Genomic DNA, 16155 nt, shown 5'->3' on the forward strand with positions numbered 1-16155 from the left:
TCCTTACTAGATGCCCGAACCACCTCAACTGGCTCCTTTCAACGCAAAAGGAGCAGCAGATCTACTCTACGAGTTCCTCACGGATGGCTGAACTTCTCACCCTATCTCTAAGGGAGACTCCAGCCACCCTCCTGCTCGAATATCATCATTGTCCTGATGGGGGCAGCAGTGCACACAATGCGCTTTAATGTCAACATAGTTTCACCAGAAGAAGAAGAATGACACTTGTCAAACGTTTGTTAGCTCAGCTGGCTACACCGCTAACTAATATATTACTTACAATAACGCTATCTCCAATGTTATAATTCCTGCGAACCGCTTGGTAGTGCCAATAATGGAGCTAGTATGGTAAGTTATATTTCACTGCAAACTTTTGAAGAGTATCACGGTGGTAGCTAGTTAGCTCCCCAGAGTTCAGTCAAGAACGTGCGTTTAGCAGGACTATGTTACTGTTATTATTATTTATTATTGTTTGCTGTTAACTGACTAACACCAGTCTGTAATGTTACCGGGAAAGGCTAAACAAGAGGACTAACTGACCGGCACAATGCTAAGCTAAGCTGACAGTCATGTGTTTTTATTGAACCCACATGTGCTGTTCTGACTAACAGAGCTATAATAGTAAAAATAACGTTTATTTGGTTAATAACGTTACTGTCGGCGTTGTTGACAATATTTTACTATATTTTTGCATTTGTTTAAAGTTCATTTCAGACTGACTTATATTAACACATATTAACAACATATTAAAAAAATCATATCAGCAATCTGAAACAGGTGTCGGCTGTAGCTTTTACTTATAATTACTACACTTCTCTTAAAAACAAATCATATTTGAACATAACATAATGGTCTTACTTCAGACGATTGTATGTAAACAAACCAGATAAATCAACAAAAACAACCATATAGTATACAGGCACAGGCAGGAGGTTGTAGCCGATCCCTGCTGACATCGGGCGTGAGGCGGGGTACACCCTGGACAGGACGCCAGTCTATCACAGGACACATAGAGACGAGCAACCAGTCACACTCTCACCTACTTTTTAGAGTCATCAATTAACCTAACACATGCATGTCTTTGGACTGTGGGAGGATGCCGGAGAAACCCCACGCAGACACGGGGAGAACATGCAAACTCCACACAGAGGGGCCCCAGCCGGGATTCGAACCAGAAACCCTCTCGTTCTGAGGCGACAGTGCTAGCACCACACAAATATCACAGATATAATACTATGAAATCTTTACAATGGGTCATTCTATGTAGCTTTGTGAGGTGAAGTTGATAGTAACACTGCTTTAGAATAGATAGGCTGACACTCTCACAGACATATGGAACACTGCCATGAATATTAGACCTGCTGACTCAGTGGAGAGTTTTAAATGATAACTCAAAACATATCTATTTGATACAGCCTAACTAGCAGCTCTCTGTATCAGTCCTTTATGTTTTTCTCTAACTTTTACACTGTCGGAACACTCATCTTCTCCCTTCACCCTTGAAGGATGAAGACTATACACATTAAAGTATGTAGTCTGCTCAGTTCTGCCTTTCTGCTGCTTTAAGTATACTGCTTAATACAACAGATTTCTTGTTTAATTTAATTTTTTTTAAAAACTCATTCCCCTTAGCACTAGCATAAGCATTGGCTATCCTACCCGGGGTCCACATGTACAGCCATACACAATTATACACATAAAAACAAACAGAAACAGCTCCTCTCATTGACTATTTATTTACCTATATACCTATTTTAGGTATGGAAGATAAACCAAATAGACATCCTTTATAAACATAAATCCTGGTCTTAATTATCTTAAATTATATATACACCCTTTATCATAGTTTACACAGATCTTGAAACATGTATTTTTACACAAATCCGTCCCAATACAAAAACAGTGCAGAAATATTCGTCACAATACAGGCCCTCTAATATCTTTTTATTGTCTAATTTTAATTTAAGGGAAGACCCTCCAGTTCCTGAGGCTCCTTTCTTTACCAGAGATCTCTATGACAAGTATTCACTTGCACCTAATATCAGAGAACTGTGGAACTTTCTCCAAAGGTATGTCAATGAATTAACATGTGAAGTAATACATAATTCAGTTGCATTTTTACTGTGAGTGTTTATCCAACATGTTTTTCTCTTGTAGTCCTGTAGAGAACATAACACACGACTGTGCTACTGCAAAAGCTTCCTTCTCTCCTTCCACAAAAGAAGCTGCGGAGTTTATAGACAACAGTTGCATTAGCAAGGACGAGACCTGTTGGGACAGCTGTGATAGTGACGATCCATGTGCAGATAAGGCTGGGGGAGATGCAAAAAAGTGTAAAGATACTGAAAAATCAAGAGTAAAGCTCAAGCAGGTTGAGAATGATGCCGGTGCTGTTTACCCTGAACCCAGACTGCCCCTCCCCTGTATGTCCAGCCTGTCAAGCATAGAACAGAAGACTTATCTTGGCATTTTGATGAGTAAGAAAGCAAGAGATTTTCCAAAGGTACCAACATTCTCACCTATTTTAATGTGTATTTGAATGCTGCCAGTTCTTGCTGCATAGCTTCTTCAAATTATCTGCTCTAATATTTCAGAACTTACAGGCACGTGTTAACAATGAAGTGATGCAGTTCATGAGGTACCTGCAAGATGTGGCCAAAATATGTGCTGACGACTACAGCTTCATATCACAGGGAGCTATGCAATATTCAGAGGTACTGATACTGCAAGGGTTGCACCACTCATCAGCTCTGTGAGATATATGTTCATGAGTGTTAAAACACAGAGCCCTTATTTGTTTTCAGGAGTTCTTCAGGGGGTGTTTGGAGTGCATTAAGACATTTCCCAAGCTCTACCAGATCCACGAGATGACTAGTTTGACAGGGGGGACATTCAACCCAGGGCTGAAGCTGACCTTTGAGAAACAGCTGCTGATCATGGTAATTTACTTTTGAAGTGCTCTTATCACACAGGAGATGTTCCAGTCCTGGACGTGTCGGATTAGCACTTCATGTATATGTTGTTCATAATTGCCATTGTCCAGTTTTATATTTAAAGTTTACAACTTGAAGTGTTGAATTGCAGAATAAGTCTTTTGGTGTTGATTCACTGGCTTTATTTCCATATTTGTACCCTTTATTTCTCCAGGGCAATGTGGATATTACAGACCACAAGATAGTGCCTGCTGATGCACAGCTTGCATCGGATTATCAGAGTGTTTCATCAGAGAGTCCTCCAGCTAAAAAAGCCAAGGACATGCATGCTGTAAGCAATTGTCTCACTTTTTTAATTACTCCAATAAAGTAAGTCACAAAGATGTTTTACTGCTAGAATGGGATTCATGACCGCAGGTCTATTATAACTCCATTTCAGCTCTTGCAGTTTTCACAAAAGACACCAGAGGGTGTTCATGTCTTGCTCAGCAAAACTAGTGCTAATTGTATTTCTGAAAGATGCCAGGTCACACTCTGTACTGTCAAAGTCCAGTTAATTGTAGACATATTGTAAAGTTACCTGTGTTTGTTTGACTGATACAGTAAATGTTCTGGTAGCCTGACCTAGTTTTGTTTTTCTCCACAGACAATCAGTAATGATAGTAATGCAGGGAGCCTTTGTGCTCGTTATGAGCCTCATGTGTGTCTGACTCGAGATGCCCTTGTCAGGCTGCTAGACAACCATGGCCCTGACTTTGGAGAGCAATGGGAACTGCCTGTATGGGTCAAATTAAACCCAGGAAAAGGTACGGCATCATCATTCGACCACTCAGGCGGTTATTTTTGGAAGGGTAAAGATTCCAATAGGTAAAGATAATTAAGGACTATACATGTGTTTATTTCTCTCTACCCTTTATGTTGCTGTTATAAGAATGAAAGCAAAAGATGCTCATAATTAATTATCCTCCAAAAACATTTGAATTAAATATGTGCTAAGTTATTGTATAATGACCACAGTGATTAGGTGGCTACATTCATGCCCAAGAATAATAGAAATAGCAGTGTGTATACAGAGAAGTTAGTAAAAACAGAAACCTATACTACTGTAGGAGCATTATGTTCTTGTTTGTATTGGGTGATGCTGTTACATTTCTTCTTAATGAGAAAACTCCTGGATTTTCAAATAGCAATGAAATAGAAAAGGAGGGGATTTCTACTGGGCTATGACACATTTAAAAAAAAATGTTTATGACATTTTTGATCTATATACAATATACAGTGTGCAGAAGGTTGTTACATTCACCATTAGAAAAAAAAACGGTTTTACGTTATTACATATAAAGAGTTTGCAACAAAGTCATCTGCTTCTGTTTTTGAGGGTTGAGGCATTTTTAATCATGTTAATGAAAAGAAAACGAAGCAGTAAAGAAATCTTAGATAAATCACAATGTGTATTGACATTGAATGGCCTCGGGGTGGCACTGTTTCACACATCCTTTATGTCTTATATACAGGCAGCACCCAGAAGAAGACCGTGTACATAGACTCACCTCTTCTGAAGACAGAAATGACAGTGAGGGAGAGGAGTCATATCTACCACGAAGAGAGTTTGAAGCTTTCCATCAAGAATAATGGAAGTAAAAAGGTGTACCATGTAATGACGGAGCTTACTGAGGATGAGCAGCAGATCTCACAGGTACGTAGTGGCTCAAATAGACGTGGTATCATAAGTGGAGGTGTGTCTGTAAGAGGGATGGGCATATGTGATGATGAGCCAAAAAAAATGATAGCAATGTGGTAATGATAGCAGATCACTGCAACTTGGTCTTATATCATCGGATCAATGTTTCTTTGTTTTCTGTGTCTAAATCAGGAGAGCTCACAAAGAAACTTGGTGTCTTTTGAAAACAATGGTCTTGACTTTGAGGTGGACCTCACTAACCTGGAGACATTTGGAGAGATGACCAAACCGCCCAAAAGGCAGAATGAGCAGGATATATGCATTAAAAGTAAAAAAGGGTCCAGTGAGCATCTTGTAAACACTAGCAACAGTTCACATGAAGAGATGAACGCCTCAATGACCGATGCAAATTATCCCGTAACAGAAGAGACGACTCTGCCAGTTGTGAATGAGGCCAATGCACCAAAAACTGAACAAATGAGAGTGGACTTTGTTCAGGAAAATGACGAAGACCTACCTTTTATAGCAGACTCAGATGAGGAGATGCTGGTCATTGATGACTCTGTGACTCCAGCTATAACACCTACTAAACAATGTAAGCCGAAAACCACACCACGCTCTGCAGATTCCCCGATTAACCCTGTCCCCGGGTCGACACCAGAATCATCTTCCCCTCAAAAAGGTACAAAGCAGAGGCGACAATCCCAAAGAGCAAAGGTACCTGGTGACCAGCTGGGTGAGATCCTGCGAATGCAGACAGCCATGTTCAACTGTGCCGATGATGCAGCCAAACCCTCCACCATATCCCAGGAAACCAGCTCACCCACCCGAGTTATGGGTCCCTCAGTTCACTCCCACCCAATGTGTCTGGTTAAGCCCTGTGTGTCTTCATATTTGGAGAGAACCCAGAAAAAGGATGGAGAGACCTGCGCTACTCCTCACGATTCTGCTCCAGCGGTCAATGTTTTTGCTACAGGGCACACAAGTTAGTGTCATTGATCTTCATTCTGTGGATTAAAGTTGTGTCCATTTTCTTAATTATTCTAAAGTACATAATTCCCCCCCACGCAGAAATACTATCACAAGATCTGCAGGCTGGTGCGGAAGATGAACAAGATTACAAGGCGCCAGAGGAAGGCAACCTGCTCTACAAGCTGTACAGTCTGCAGGATTTGCTGCTCATGGTGCGCAGCTCAATCCCGCTGACCCATTCCAGAAAAGTAGGCCAAAAAGGCCCAAACCAGGTATACATGTTTGTCTATACTCATCTTTAATTTCATTGTTTTATTTCACATATTGAAGTGTAAATTTAATACATGCAACAGCCATATTTCTGTCCTTTGTTTTCTGCCCCAGTAGCATGTGCCAGTGCATGTCTTGCCCAAGCTGGAGTACCAGTTGAGTTATGGCGTTGAGTGTCTAAGCTGCAGTGAGGCTTGTCAGCTCTGGACTGAGACATTGCTCCACTCCAGCACTGTATCCTACATAGGTAAAACTTTTACTTGCAATCCTGTTCTGTCTAAATTTGGTTAAAATCAAGACAGAAATATTACCAAATTGCTCTCAGTTTTAGTGGTATACAGAGAACCCTTTAAGTATTTAATTTTCAACAGAATTACCAAGAAAATAGTCAAAGTAGTATTTATGTGGATTTAAAAAAAGAGAATTTTCTCTTCTTCCTCCCTCAGAGGGTTCAGTAGAGTCCACATGGCAGATCCTCCCACAAACCAATGGAATAGTCTTTAGATGACTCACTATCCTGCTGTGACTGTGTAGTGATTTAGTTTACTTTGTTGCCATAACTACAGCCACAGTTGATTGTGGGGAATAACAGAGAATGCAGTGTGCAGAGCTCAGCTAAATGTTGTTTTGAGCTTCAGTTAAATTCCCTTAATGCATTTTGTGGACTTAGATATGCTGCTAACCTGTAGCTCAATATTCAAGAAAAGATGAAGATGTTGATTTGTTGACTATTGTAGGTGTTGTGTGGGAATGTACATCATCAATTACCCAGCATGATCGGTTTTCTTTTGTCTTATCTAGAGCTTTGACAAAAGGCAGTCTCTAAATTATACCTTTTCAGTATGTTGGCATAGTTAACCTACTGGGCAGTATCCTCAGTGTCACCGGCAGTACAAAATGCTTGTATACTGGTTTCTATTTTTCAGCTTCACTATGAATTGCTTTCCCAAAAGGTGAATGTAACCCTGTATGAGACAACTCAGAGCCTAGATGTTTCAAAAGAGGATGTCTCAGTCTAAAATGTGTTGGTAAAAGAAGAAAAGGAATAGCCAGTGAGAAAACAGTGAAAACATTCAAGCTATGTGAAACCATATAGAATATCTCCCACTTAATGGCATTATGCAACAGGCACAACTGATGAAAGACTTCTTCTTTGCTTGGCGATTCCTAGTTCATCATGTGGTTTCTCATGTGATGAGACATTCCCCAATTGTGTACGCATGGCTGTGGCTGCAGGCTCTAAAACAGCACATAATTGAAGGAAGGCACTGTTGAAATAAGCAGGCATTACATGCTGGAGTGGGAGGCATGAAAGGAGACAGGACCAACAAGCATTTCTTTACCACCCACTCAAGCTTGTAACAATGCTGGCAAATCAACACAGACTAATTACTTTGTAAGCACCAGGACTGCAGCATTGATAATGAAGTGAAGCTCTTGATGTGCGCGCTCATTAGCTCTTGTTCTTTTCCCACTGCATCTCTCACCCTCCTGTTCTGTCTCTGCAGCTCACATCAATGCACACACATCGAAAGTAGCTCTACTGAGAAAGCTGTCTGACGACTGGAAACAGAACATCTCCTGTGGGTTCAAGTGAGTGTTGTTACAACAGATAAGTGCAGATGATTAGGATTAACCTAACCCCCCCTGTATGATAAAATCATTTAAGATGCGGTCATCTTGAGATTCATTGAGTTAATCAATACTCAAAGCCTTTTTTATCAATCATTGCCTCTGATTTTGTCATCTGAAGTAGCATTGAAATTTATTTCTACCAAAGTAGACAGGCAGGAACTTGATGATATCTCTTTTCCATCCACAGGCCATCCAAGTCGCTGAATATACTGCACCACCTACTGAAAAAACTAACTGGGTAAGATGAAGGCATTCTTTGACTGAGTTTTGTTTGTCAATTATTAGCTCTGAGCTCCTTCATCTTCATTTTATCCTTTTTTTATATGTTACCCTGTAAGACTGTTAACAATCATTCTTGCAGAAAGAATCTTAGTGTGGGCTGTCTTTGTTTATTTTGATCATTGTGGTTTGACTGAATGTATAGTCCAAAATCGGTAGAAGGGTCTGGTCTTTTTTTCTGTAGTTTAGGTGGGCAACATCTGCAGCTGAGTTGTCTGTGCACATCTGTCTTCATGCTCTGTTGAAGATGATGAAATTATTGTAGACGTGACAGCCTCAGGCTAAAAACATGACGTTGGTTTGCCCTCATCTTTGTGTTTGAGGGTTACACAAACGATTACTCAACCACACACAATGTATGTGTCATCTTCTGCTTTCTTAAGGCTCTGCTGTTCACCTCTATACCAGTCATTTGGCAGGAATCGACAATCCCCTCACAATGCTACAACTTGTTCCAGTGTGTGGGTTTTGACTTTAACACGCCCTTAATAACTTAATTTGCTTCTGTAGGTTAGAGGAAGGACAGTACCTGATTGTGCACAAGGCAGGGGAACCATTTGTGACCCTATTAAAAGCGACTAATGGGAAAATGAGTCGGGGGGCATACAACCTGCAGCAGGTCCACAGCTCGGTCCCACAGCCCCCAGCCTCCGGCCTCGTGCCCTGGATACCTGTTGATCCAGCTGTGATCCTGCCATTCCACCAGAAACACGGCCGTGTCCCCTGCACCTTCCCACCAAAACCCTTTGTAAAGGTGTGTACTTGAGGTACTATGTTAATAGATAGCACTATAAAAAAAATATAGCGTAGGAGCTCATGACCGGACAAGTAATGGCAATGACATGAAAGATTATTGGAAAGTGTTTATTGGTTAATGCACATAGGAAGTACACACACACACACACACACACACACACACACACACACACACACACACACACACACACACACACACACACACACACACACACACAGATTATCTAAAAGCCAAGATAAATTACATGCAGTCTCCCTCTTAGTTGTGGTGAGTGCAAAGCCTTGGCCATTTCCTTATCAGACAGGCTGAACCAGTGCATTACTACATAGTTTTCCAGCACAAAACTAACAGCAGGGACAATAGAGAGGATAGCAATATCAACACCAGCTCAGCAGGGTTAGTGGTGTAGATTCTGAGACATTCATTGGATGCCTGTCTGACATTCCACATAACAAAGATATTAACACGTTTTATCTTGTCCAACAATAAAGGAAAACAACTCTCATTAAGTTTTCAACCGGGCATTTGGATTGTCAACATTTGTATGATGCAACTGTAATTTAGCCCAAGCTATTTAAATTTACAGTCTTTGTACCTTCCTTTATTTTAGCAGACAGCAAAAGATGGGTCAACGCAGTCCAACAACCACAGAGCTGGGCAGTCAAAGAACAACTCGAATGCAGGAGGCCGCAACACAAACAAGAACCGAAAGAAACGTGCAGCCAGGCGTAACAAGTATATCAAAAAGTTAGTTCAGAAGTCCATTTAAAATCCCATGTCAAAAGAAGAAATATCATGACATTCATATCATGTGCCAGATGAGGAACTGGGCCTGTACTGCAAGGAAAAAGAAACTCCTTATGACCTTAAACATAAATGTGAATGCTGAAGCACTTTGAAAGTATATAATCTATACCTTTCTTTTTCTTATATATATTGTAATTTTTGTTCAGAAAGTGTTCTTATATTTTGTTAATAGTAATGGTTTGTGGAAACAAAACAACAATAAACTTTTGTCTTAAGTATCTCTGTGGGGATATGGTTACTGTCTTCGCGTGTTTATAATGAATGTATGGACCGCATGAAGTCAAGATTAGAAATCGCTTTAAAAATTTCTTTGAGGGCAAATATGCTCCAGTGACTTTCAGTGGTGTGTGTGTGTGTGTGTGTGTGTGTGTGTGTGTGTTGGAAAACTTTCCCAAAGCTTTAAAACTGAGCTTCAAGTGGCTTTAGTGGCGTCTAGTGGAATAGGGTGGAGTCATGAGTGCATGGAAAGGGGAGGGAATCTGAGTCAGGGGAGGTGAAAGGGGAAGCCTTTTACTGTCAGAAAAGTTAAACCCTCACACCCATTCCACTTAAACATCGCCTGGACGTATCCCTGCATCATCTCAACTTAGGTAAGTTCAATAGTTACATAATTTTATATGGACTAACTATATTTGTAACTGAAATGAAGTCAACGCTACAGGAAGGTTTAAGGGATTTCCCCCCCAATTTGCAGACATGAGTAATGACACATGATTTCCACAGAATTTAAATATGTGTAAACATGTTTTGTGTCTTTTTCTTGAGCTTTGGTTGCTTAGGAATGAATTCCTGCTCTCCAGTGAGGGCTTTCTAACCTGTTTTCTTGCCTGGGAATGTGCTCCGTTGTTTTACCAGCCTTGAGTACAGTCGCAATTTTTCCAGGGTGTGTCTCTTTGGGGTTGCTAAAGGATGTGTGTCAGACTGGGCAAGGATTTATAAGAGCTAGTGGATTGTCAGTAGCAGCTAACCATTGTACTAGAAACCACTCTGAATGTGAATATGGCAAAAAGGAATAACTTGATCACATGGATAAAGCCGTACAGTGATTTGTGTTGACTTAGTTGTACCAAAAAACGACAACTTAAATGAATTAAGTTTCTGTTCAGACATTTCCTTTGTGGGCTCAAGTGATTTTATCTTGAGACAAAACAAACTTGACCCATAACATGCAGCTTAGACAAATTGGTGACAGGATTACAATGTGATTTGACTGTAATGTTGTATAGTGTTAACAGTCTTGTCCCCTTTTCCAGGACAGTCATAATGGCACTGGTATCAGAGTTTCTGGGACAGCTGTCTCTCAACGTCGGGGTAATGGCATATATTTATTTACAATGTTTATGTTGAAAACTCTCATACGATATGTGAAGTACTTTAAATACTTAAAGTATATCCTCACTCTAATTTGCTTTGCATCCCCAGACCCATGAAGCCACATACCCCACTGTGGTTCCTGCAATGGACTTTGACCCTGACAAAGATGCTGCCAGAATAGATACTGCTATCAAAACTAAAGGTACAGTAAGATTCAGTCCTGTAGGACATGTAGCCTACATGTTGCTCCAAAAAAAGGGAAAAAAAAAAAACAGTGCTTGGTTCTGCAACTTCCCCCTACAGATGAGTAGCTGGTATTTGTGAGTCAGCATCCTGGCTTAAAACGTTTTGCCCATGCTGGGAACACTTCCAAATCTGTGCCTCAGTGCTGGCAGAGCTCTGTCCGGCTACTGAGAGCTATTGGCAACAGTCTGACTGCTAACTCTTCAACAGTCCACCATTTTGTAGTTATGAAGAATATGCAGAGTTATAGAAAGTACCTTATGGCGACGTCATGTGTTAAAGCAAGCTTTGCCTCCAGGTCCTCTTACAGAATATTTGTTTTTATTCTTTAAAATACACTTTCAAAGTAATTAAAGATAAATCAACATATATTTACACACATGCACACACCGCATATATCCAAATCCACACACAAACCTGTTGGCTCTAACCATTCAGCACTTTAGCCCACAGTGTCTCACAGCTCAGATTCTTACTGTAAAAAAGTTGAATAATATTGCTGTCTACTTACTGAAGCAACTAGCTTATGAAATTCATAACTTGTGAATTAAATGTCAGAATTATCACAGATAAATCAGCCAAAACCTGTCACAACCAAATTTGATCAGATGTGTGTAAATATATTTAATAGTCAAATTATATCCCTTTTACCTCACCTGATGTGTGTCATGTAAATGTGTCTTTTTCATTCTAACATTAGGAGTGGATGTACAGACCATCATTGACGTCCTAACAAAGCGGACCTACCCACAGAGGAGAGAAATTGCTTTTGCATATGAAAGGAGGGCAAAGAAGGTTCGGTAGGCCTTGTGCTATCTCTGATTATGTGGTGACTTTAACAGCGAGGGACACATTCAGGTAATGCTGTTGTATTTTTAGGACATGATATCAGCCCTGAAGGGAGCACTGTCTGGCTCTCTGGAAACGGTGATCCTTGGATTGATGAAGAGCACGCCCCAGTATGATGCTTCGGTGATCAGAGGATCTATCAAGGTAAAGGACACAGATTGCTTCAGTGGTACTCATCATCATGTGGATTTGAATGAAGGGCTACATTGCCCTCTGCTGGACAAATGATAGAACTTGCTTTTTTGCTACACTGATCTTAAAGTGTCATGTATAAAAAGTTATAAATACTTCTGTGTCTTTTAGGGCGCAGGAACAGATGAAGAAACGCTGATCGAGGTTTTGTGTTCACGCAGCAATGATGAGCTGGTGGAGATTAAGAAGGTCTACAAGGAGTGTAAGTCTAAAACAGCCGAGGCATTCATATAAAGGGCTTGGAACACATTATAATATGTAATGCCTCACCTATTATGTTGTTGTGCTTTTCATGCACCATTAGGCTTTTTGTTAAACCTGATCTCTTTGTCCATCGTAAGTCTTGTGTACTATCTTAAATGCTCCTACGTGATAAGTTATGGTTATGTAGAGAAAGCTGAATGGCTAAATTGAAAATATTATTTCCCACAGTGTTCAAGAAGGAGCTGGAGAAAGACGTGGCAGGTGACACCTCTGGGAACTTTGCTAAGCTGCTCTTGGCTCTGGTGCAGGTGAGATTTTATTTTGTTAGTGTTGTCTTTTTCATTAATACATCCCTATACGGTTGAAACTGACCTGAGCTTGTGTCTTGTTTCTGGGCAGACCAAGAGAGCAGAGCCAACCGCTATCGTAGACTATGAGAAGATTGATCAGGATGCCAGAGTAAGTTGCCCAATTTCACTGCCTCACTTTCTTCAATCTAAAGCAAAATCAAAAACTGCATTTTTGACGTCAAATTTGATATTCAATCACTCACGCTCATTTTGAAATGTACAAGTGACTTTATAAACCCTGGATAATATGCTAAAACGTTGTGCCGTTGATAATATTGTGCACATTAGAAAATAATTATTTTGTTAATTCAACTCAGGCACTCTTTGAGGCTGGGGTAATGGTAAAGGGAACTGATGTACCCACCTGGATCTCAATTATGTCTGAGAGAAGCGTACCCCACCTGCAAAAAGGTAAGGCGCCCTGTTTTCTTTTGCTATCTTTTTACACGGGTGTTGATTTCTAATTCTCCTTAATAATTTGTAAATGATGTCCATTGTCAATCAGTTAATCATTTTTCTCTGCTTGTTAGTGTTTCAGAGGTACAAGAGCTACAGCCCCTATGACATGCAGGAGAGCATTACTAAGGAAGTCAAAGGAGACTTGCAAAAGTCCTTCTTGGTGCTAGGTACACACGTCTTTTATCAGTAATTCAATTATGAATACTAGATGTGTCACAATGGCACATCAAAATCTATTGCAGTTAGTGAAATCAAAATCAGAATTCAATTCAATTCAATTCAAATTCAATTCAATTCAAAAATTGTCCCCGGAGGGAAATTCAGGGCACACAGAGCAGCAAATAACGACAGTGTAACTATACAAAAACATTTTAACCTATCAACAAGAATAAAGTGTAAAAGAAGAATAAGTGTCAGGATGTTAGTGTGTTAGTACAGGTTAGAATAAGTGTCAGGATGTTAGTGTGTTAGTACAGGTAGAATAAGTGTCAGGATGTTAGTGTGTTAGTACAGGTTAGAATAAGTGTCAGGATGTTAGTGTGTTAGTACAGGTTAGAATAAGTGTCAGGATGTTAGTGTGTTAGTACAGGTTAGAGTAAGTGTCAGGATGTTAGTGTGTTAGTACAGGTTAGAATAAGTGTCAGGATGTTAGTGTGTTAGTACAGGTTAGAATAAGTGTCAGGATGTTAGTGTGTTAGTACAGGTTAGAGTAAGTGTCAGGATGTTAGTGTGTTAGTACAGGTTAGAATAAGTGTCAGGATGTTAGTGTGTTAGTACAGGTTAGAATCCAGTCACAGAGTTAGATACATAGACCATCATCGGCGTGAGATGTAGAAAGACATGCGTGTATCAGATGTAAGCAGACATGTGAACGGGTGTATATGATGTAAACATGCAGTAGACTGTTGAAACAGGTATAAACAGAACTGTAGTGTAGAAAAGATATAAGTGGACAGTGATCGGGTTCAGATGAGGTCAGACATGATACATATTTGTAATGAGCAGACGTAAACAGAACTATAGTGCAGTAATAGAGTATAAATATAATATATAACTATAAGCTGTGTGCAGATACTAAATAATAAAGTAATAGTGGTGCATGGCAGGAAAACAGCAGTCGAATTGGTGATTCAAATCAATGATATGCAATATGGCCTTAGTCTGGAATTCCAAAACAAATATGGCCGTTACATCACACTTGATACCATGTAGTATACCTTTTTAAAGAAGAATTTTAAAATATAAATGATAGTTGACACGGCATAAAACCAAGGATTTGTTGATCTTGACAAATAAAGACTTGATCTTCTAACAATGGCATAGCCCTCAGTGCTTGGGGGAAAAAGGAAAATTGAATCGAATTATGATCTTAAAATCAAATGTGTTATCGAATTGTTATACTCCTAGTTAATACATTAGACCATATGTATTCATTATCTGAAGTAAATATTCATTTGTATGCCAGGTTTCAGTTCTCAAATTACAAAAGAAAATCACATCACACAAATACAACATGTGTCATTGTAGATATTGATTCTGTTTTGTTTGTTTTTTGTTCCAGTGAAGTGCTTTGAAAACAAACAGCTGTACTTTGCCAACAGACTGAATGAAGCCATGAAGGTAGTTTCAGTGCCGTTCTCATTCTTCTTGTTGAAATGTGGTTATTTTGAGGGCCAGCCTTTTCTTTTTTTTTCTTTTCTTTTTGGAACAGTTGTAAGAAGTACATCTGCTTGTGAAAGTGCAATTTTGCTGCAGGAACACAAAATCCAAAGTTGGCAGACGTTATCTTACAACAGCGTTGCATCAGCTGCTGTAGTTAAGTTTACAGCGTGCACAGCTAAAGTATTTGCTGACTTGTTCTTGTCTCTTCAGAGTAAAGGAGCCAAAGAGAAGATAGTGACCAGAATTATTGTGTCCCGCTGCGAGGTGGACCTGAGAAAGATCTGTTCTGAATACAAGACTAACTTTGGGGAGTCTGTGCAAAAGACAATCATGGTAAGAGATTTACTCGGCCTGCCCAGCCTATTACCTATTAACATTAAGGCCTGTTCTGTCATGCAGTCCTTTTAACCTGCTCGGTTTCTGCAGGAACACACCAAGGGAGACTACCAGAAGGTGCTGCTCGGCCTGTGCGGACCAGATGCGTGAAAATGAATTATTTGTATCAAAAGGGCCAAACTGTCTACCACTGGAATGGTGGACAAGCCCATCCTACTTTTACTGCACACATTTGAATGCAACATTCAAGGATTTATCTTTTTCATACATGAAGAATCTGTATTACAGCCTACATCTTTTCCAAAATGGCAATAAAGGTGTTTGTTGGAGTATTGTTCCCTACTTTCCTTGCACCCCACCTAGTTTGTTCTGACTTGATGTTAACATAGATGACCATCAGAGGGCGATATAGTAGCATTTAAAGCAAATGCAGACTTCTCCAGCTCATGTGTCTCGGCCCTTATAATATCTGATATCTCAGATCTTAAAAATGTTTTAATACAATGATATATTTGATCTTATATTACATTTTTTATTTCCGTTATCATTATTTTCCCTAATTATTCTAAATAGTAAGTCAATTGAAAATAAATGCAAACAACTACTACAGAGGACATTAAATTTGCACAAAAATATTACTATTTTGCAGATTGTGAAATTTGAAAAAAAAGTACATGAAATTATTGTTTTTAAATCCAATACTTCAACTGCACACACTTGAAGATTTACTTAGTGAAAACAGTAATGTATGATCCATACAACATATTAACGCAAAGAATTATGATTTAAAAAACAATCTTCCTCATTTTCCACTATGAGGTTCCATCTAGATGATTTAATCATTAGTGTGTTTTTCTGTGTTTGTTTGGTGCTAATATTTTAATTAAAAATGTTAATTTTACCTGCGGCAAAGATGATTTGCATACCACTAAACAAGCTTCTATACAGTGTGTTTCTGCTGTTTAGTTTGTGGTCTCTCAGGATGAAATAACCACCACAGTGTTGTCAAGGCATTTCTACTGAAGTATAAGAAAAAATGTCCCCAAAAGGCAAGATCAGTACTGCTGAACACAGCGATGTGGAAAAGGATGTGAGGGAAAGTGCACAGACTTAATAATCTAATGAAAACAAAGTAGTGTAGTGTAGCTCAAATATGATAGCAGGTCATCTATTATTGTGAGAGAAATCGTCTGATAAAATAATGCTTCTGTC

At 39.5% G+C, this 16155-nt stretch overlaps 2 protein-coding genes across 3 annotated transcripts; both read left to right on the plus strand.

Moving 5' to 3' along the window:
* Positions 1-213: 213 nt before the first annotated feature.
* On the plus strand, positions 214-9522 carry ice2 (interactor of little elongator complex ELL subunit 2). Of its 2 annotated transcripts, none has more exons than XM_083916679.1 (15): positions 214-348; positions 1968-2069; positions 2158-2503; positions 2595-2714; positions 2805-2939; positions 3148-3264; positions 3580-3739; positions 4448-4629; positions 4807-5599; positions 5686-5858; positions 5974-6103; positions 7365-7449; positions 7679-7729; positions 8281-8524; positions 9138-9522. In XM_083916679.1, exons 1-15 carry the CDS (start codon positions 335-337, stop codon positions 9294-9296), a joined length of 2811 nt encoding a protein of 936 aa, XP_083772805.1. In that variant the 5' UTR covers positions 214-334; the 3' UTR covers positions 9297-9522. The 2 variants fall into 2 exon arrangements, with proteins under 2 accessions (XP_083772805.1, XP_083772806.1); XM_083916680.1 differs by having other exon boundaries at positions 2604-2714.
* Positions 9523-9824: 302 nt separating this feature from the next.
* LOC310948858 (annexin A2-A-like) lies at positions 9825-15273 on the plus strand. The gene is made up of 13 exons (XM_083916130.1): positions 9825-9924; positions 10588-10645; positions 10757-10850; positions 11592-11686; positions 11771-11884; positions 12044-12134; positions 12365-12444; positions 12536-12595; positions 12804-12897; positions 13017-13112; positions 14507-14565; positions 14818-14940; positions 15034-15273. The coding sequence occupies exons 2-13, from the start codon at positions 10598-10600 to the stop codon at positions 15091-15093; spliced, it is 1014 nt and encodes a 337-aa protein (XP_083772256.1). The 5' UTR covers positions 9825-9924; positions 10588-10597; the 3' UTR covers positions 15094-15273.
* Positions 15274-16155: the final 882 nt, after the last annotated feature.

The sequence above is a fragment of the Echiichthys vipera genome (assembly GCF_963691815.1).
Source record: "Echiichthys vipera genome assembly, chromosome: 7".
In the NCBI taxonomy this organism is placed as follows: domain Eukaryota; kingdom Metazoa; phylum Chordata; class Actinopteri; order Perciformes; family Trachinidae; genus Echiichthys; species Echiichthys vipera.

Bases quoted from the DNA above. Each gene is read 5' to 3' on its own strand.
- LOC310948858 (XM_083916130.1), top strand. From the start codon at position 10,598: ATGGCACTGGTATCAGAGTTTCTGGGACAGCTGTCTCTCAACGTCGGG. The intron at 10,646-10,756 runs GTAATGGCATAT...TTGCATCCCCAG, and splicing joins AGCTGTCTCTCAACGTCGGG to ACCCATGAAGCCACATACCC. The intron at 12,898-13,016 runs GTAAGGCGCCCT...TCTGCTTGTTAG, and splicing joins CGTACCCCACCTGCAAAAAG to TGTTTCAGAGGTACAAGAGC.
- ice2 (XM_083916679.1), top strand. The intron at 6,104-7,364 runs GTAAAACTTTTA...CTGTCTCTGCAG, and splicing joins CAGCACTGTATCCTACATAG to CTCACATCAATGCACACACA. The intron at 7,730-8,280 runs GTAAGATGAAGG...TTGCTTCTGTAG, and splicing joins CTACTGAAAAAACTAACTGG to GTTAGAGGAAGGACAGTACC.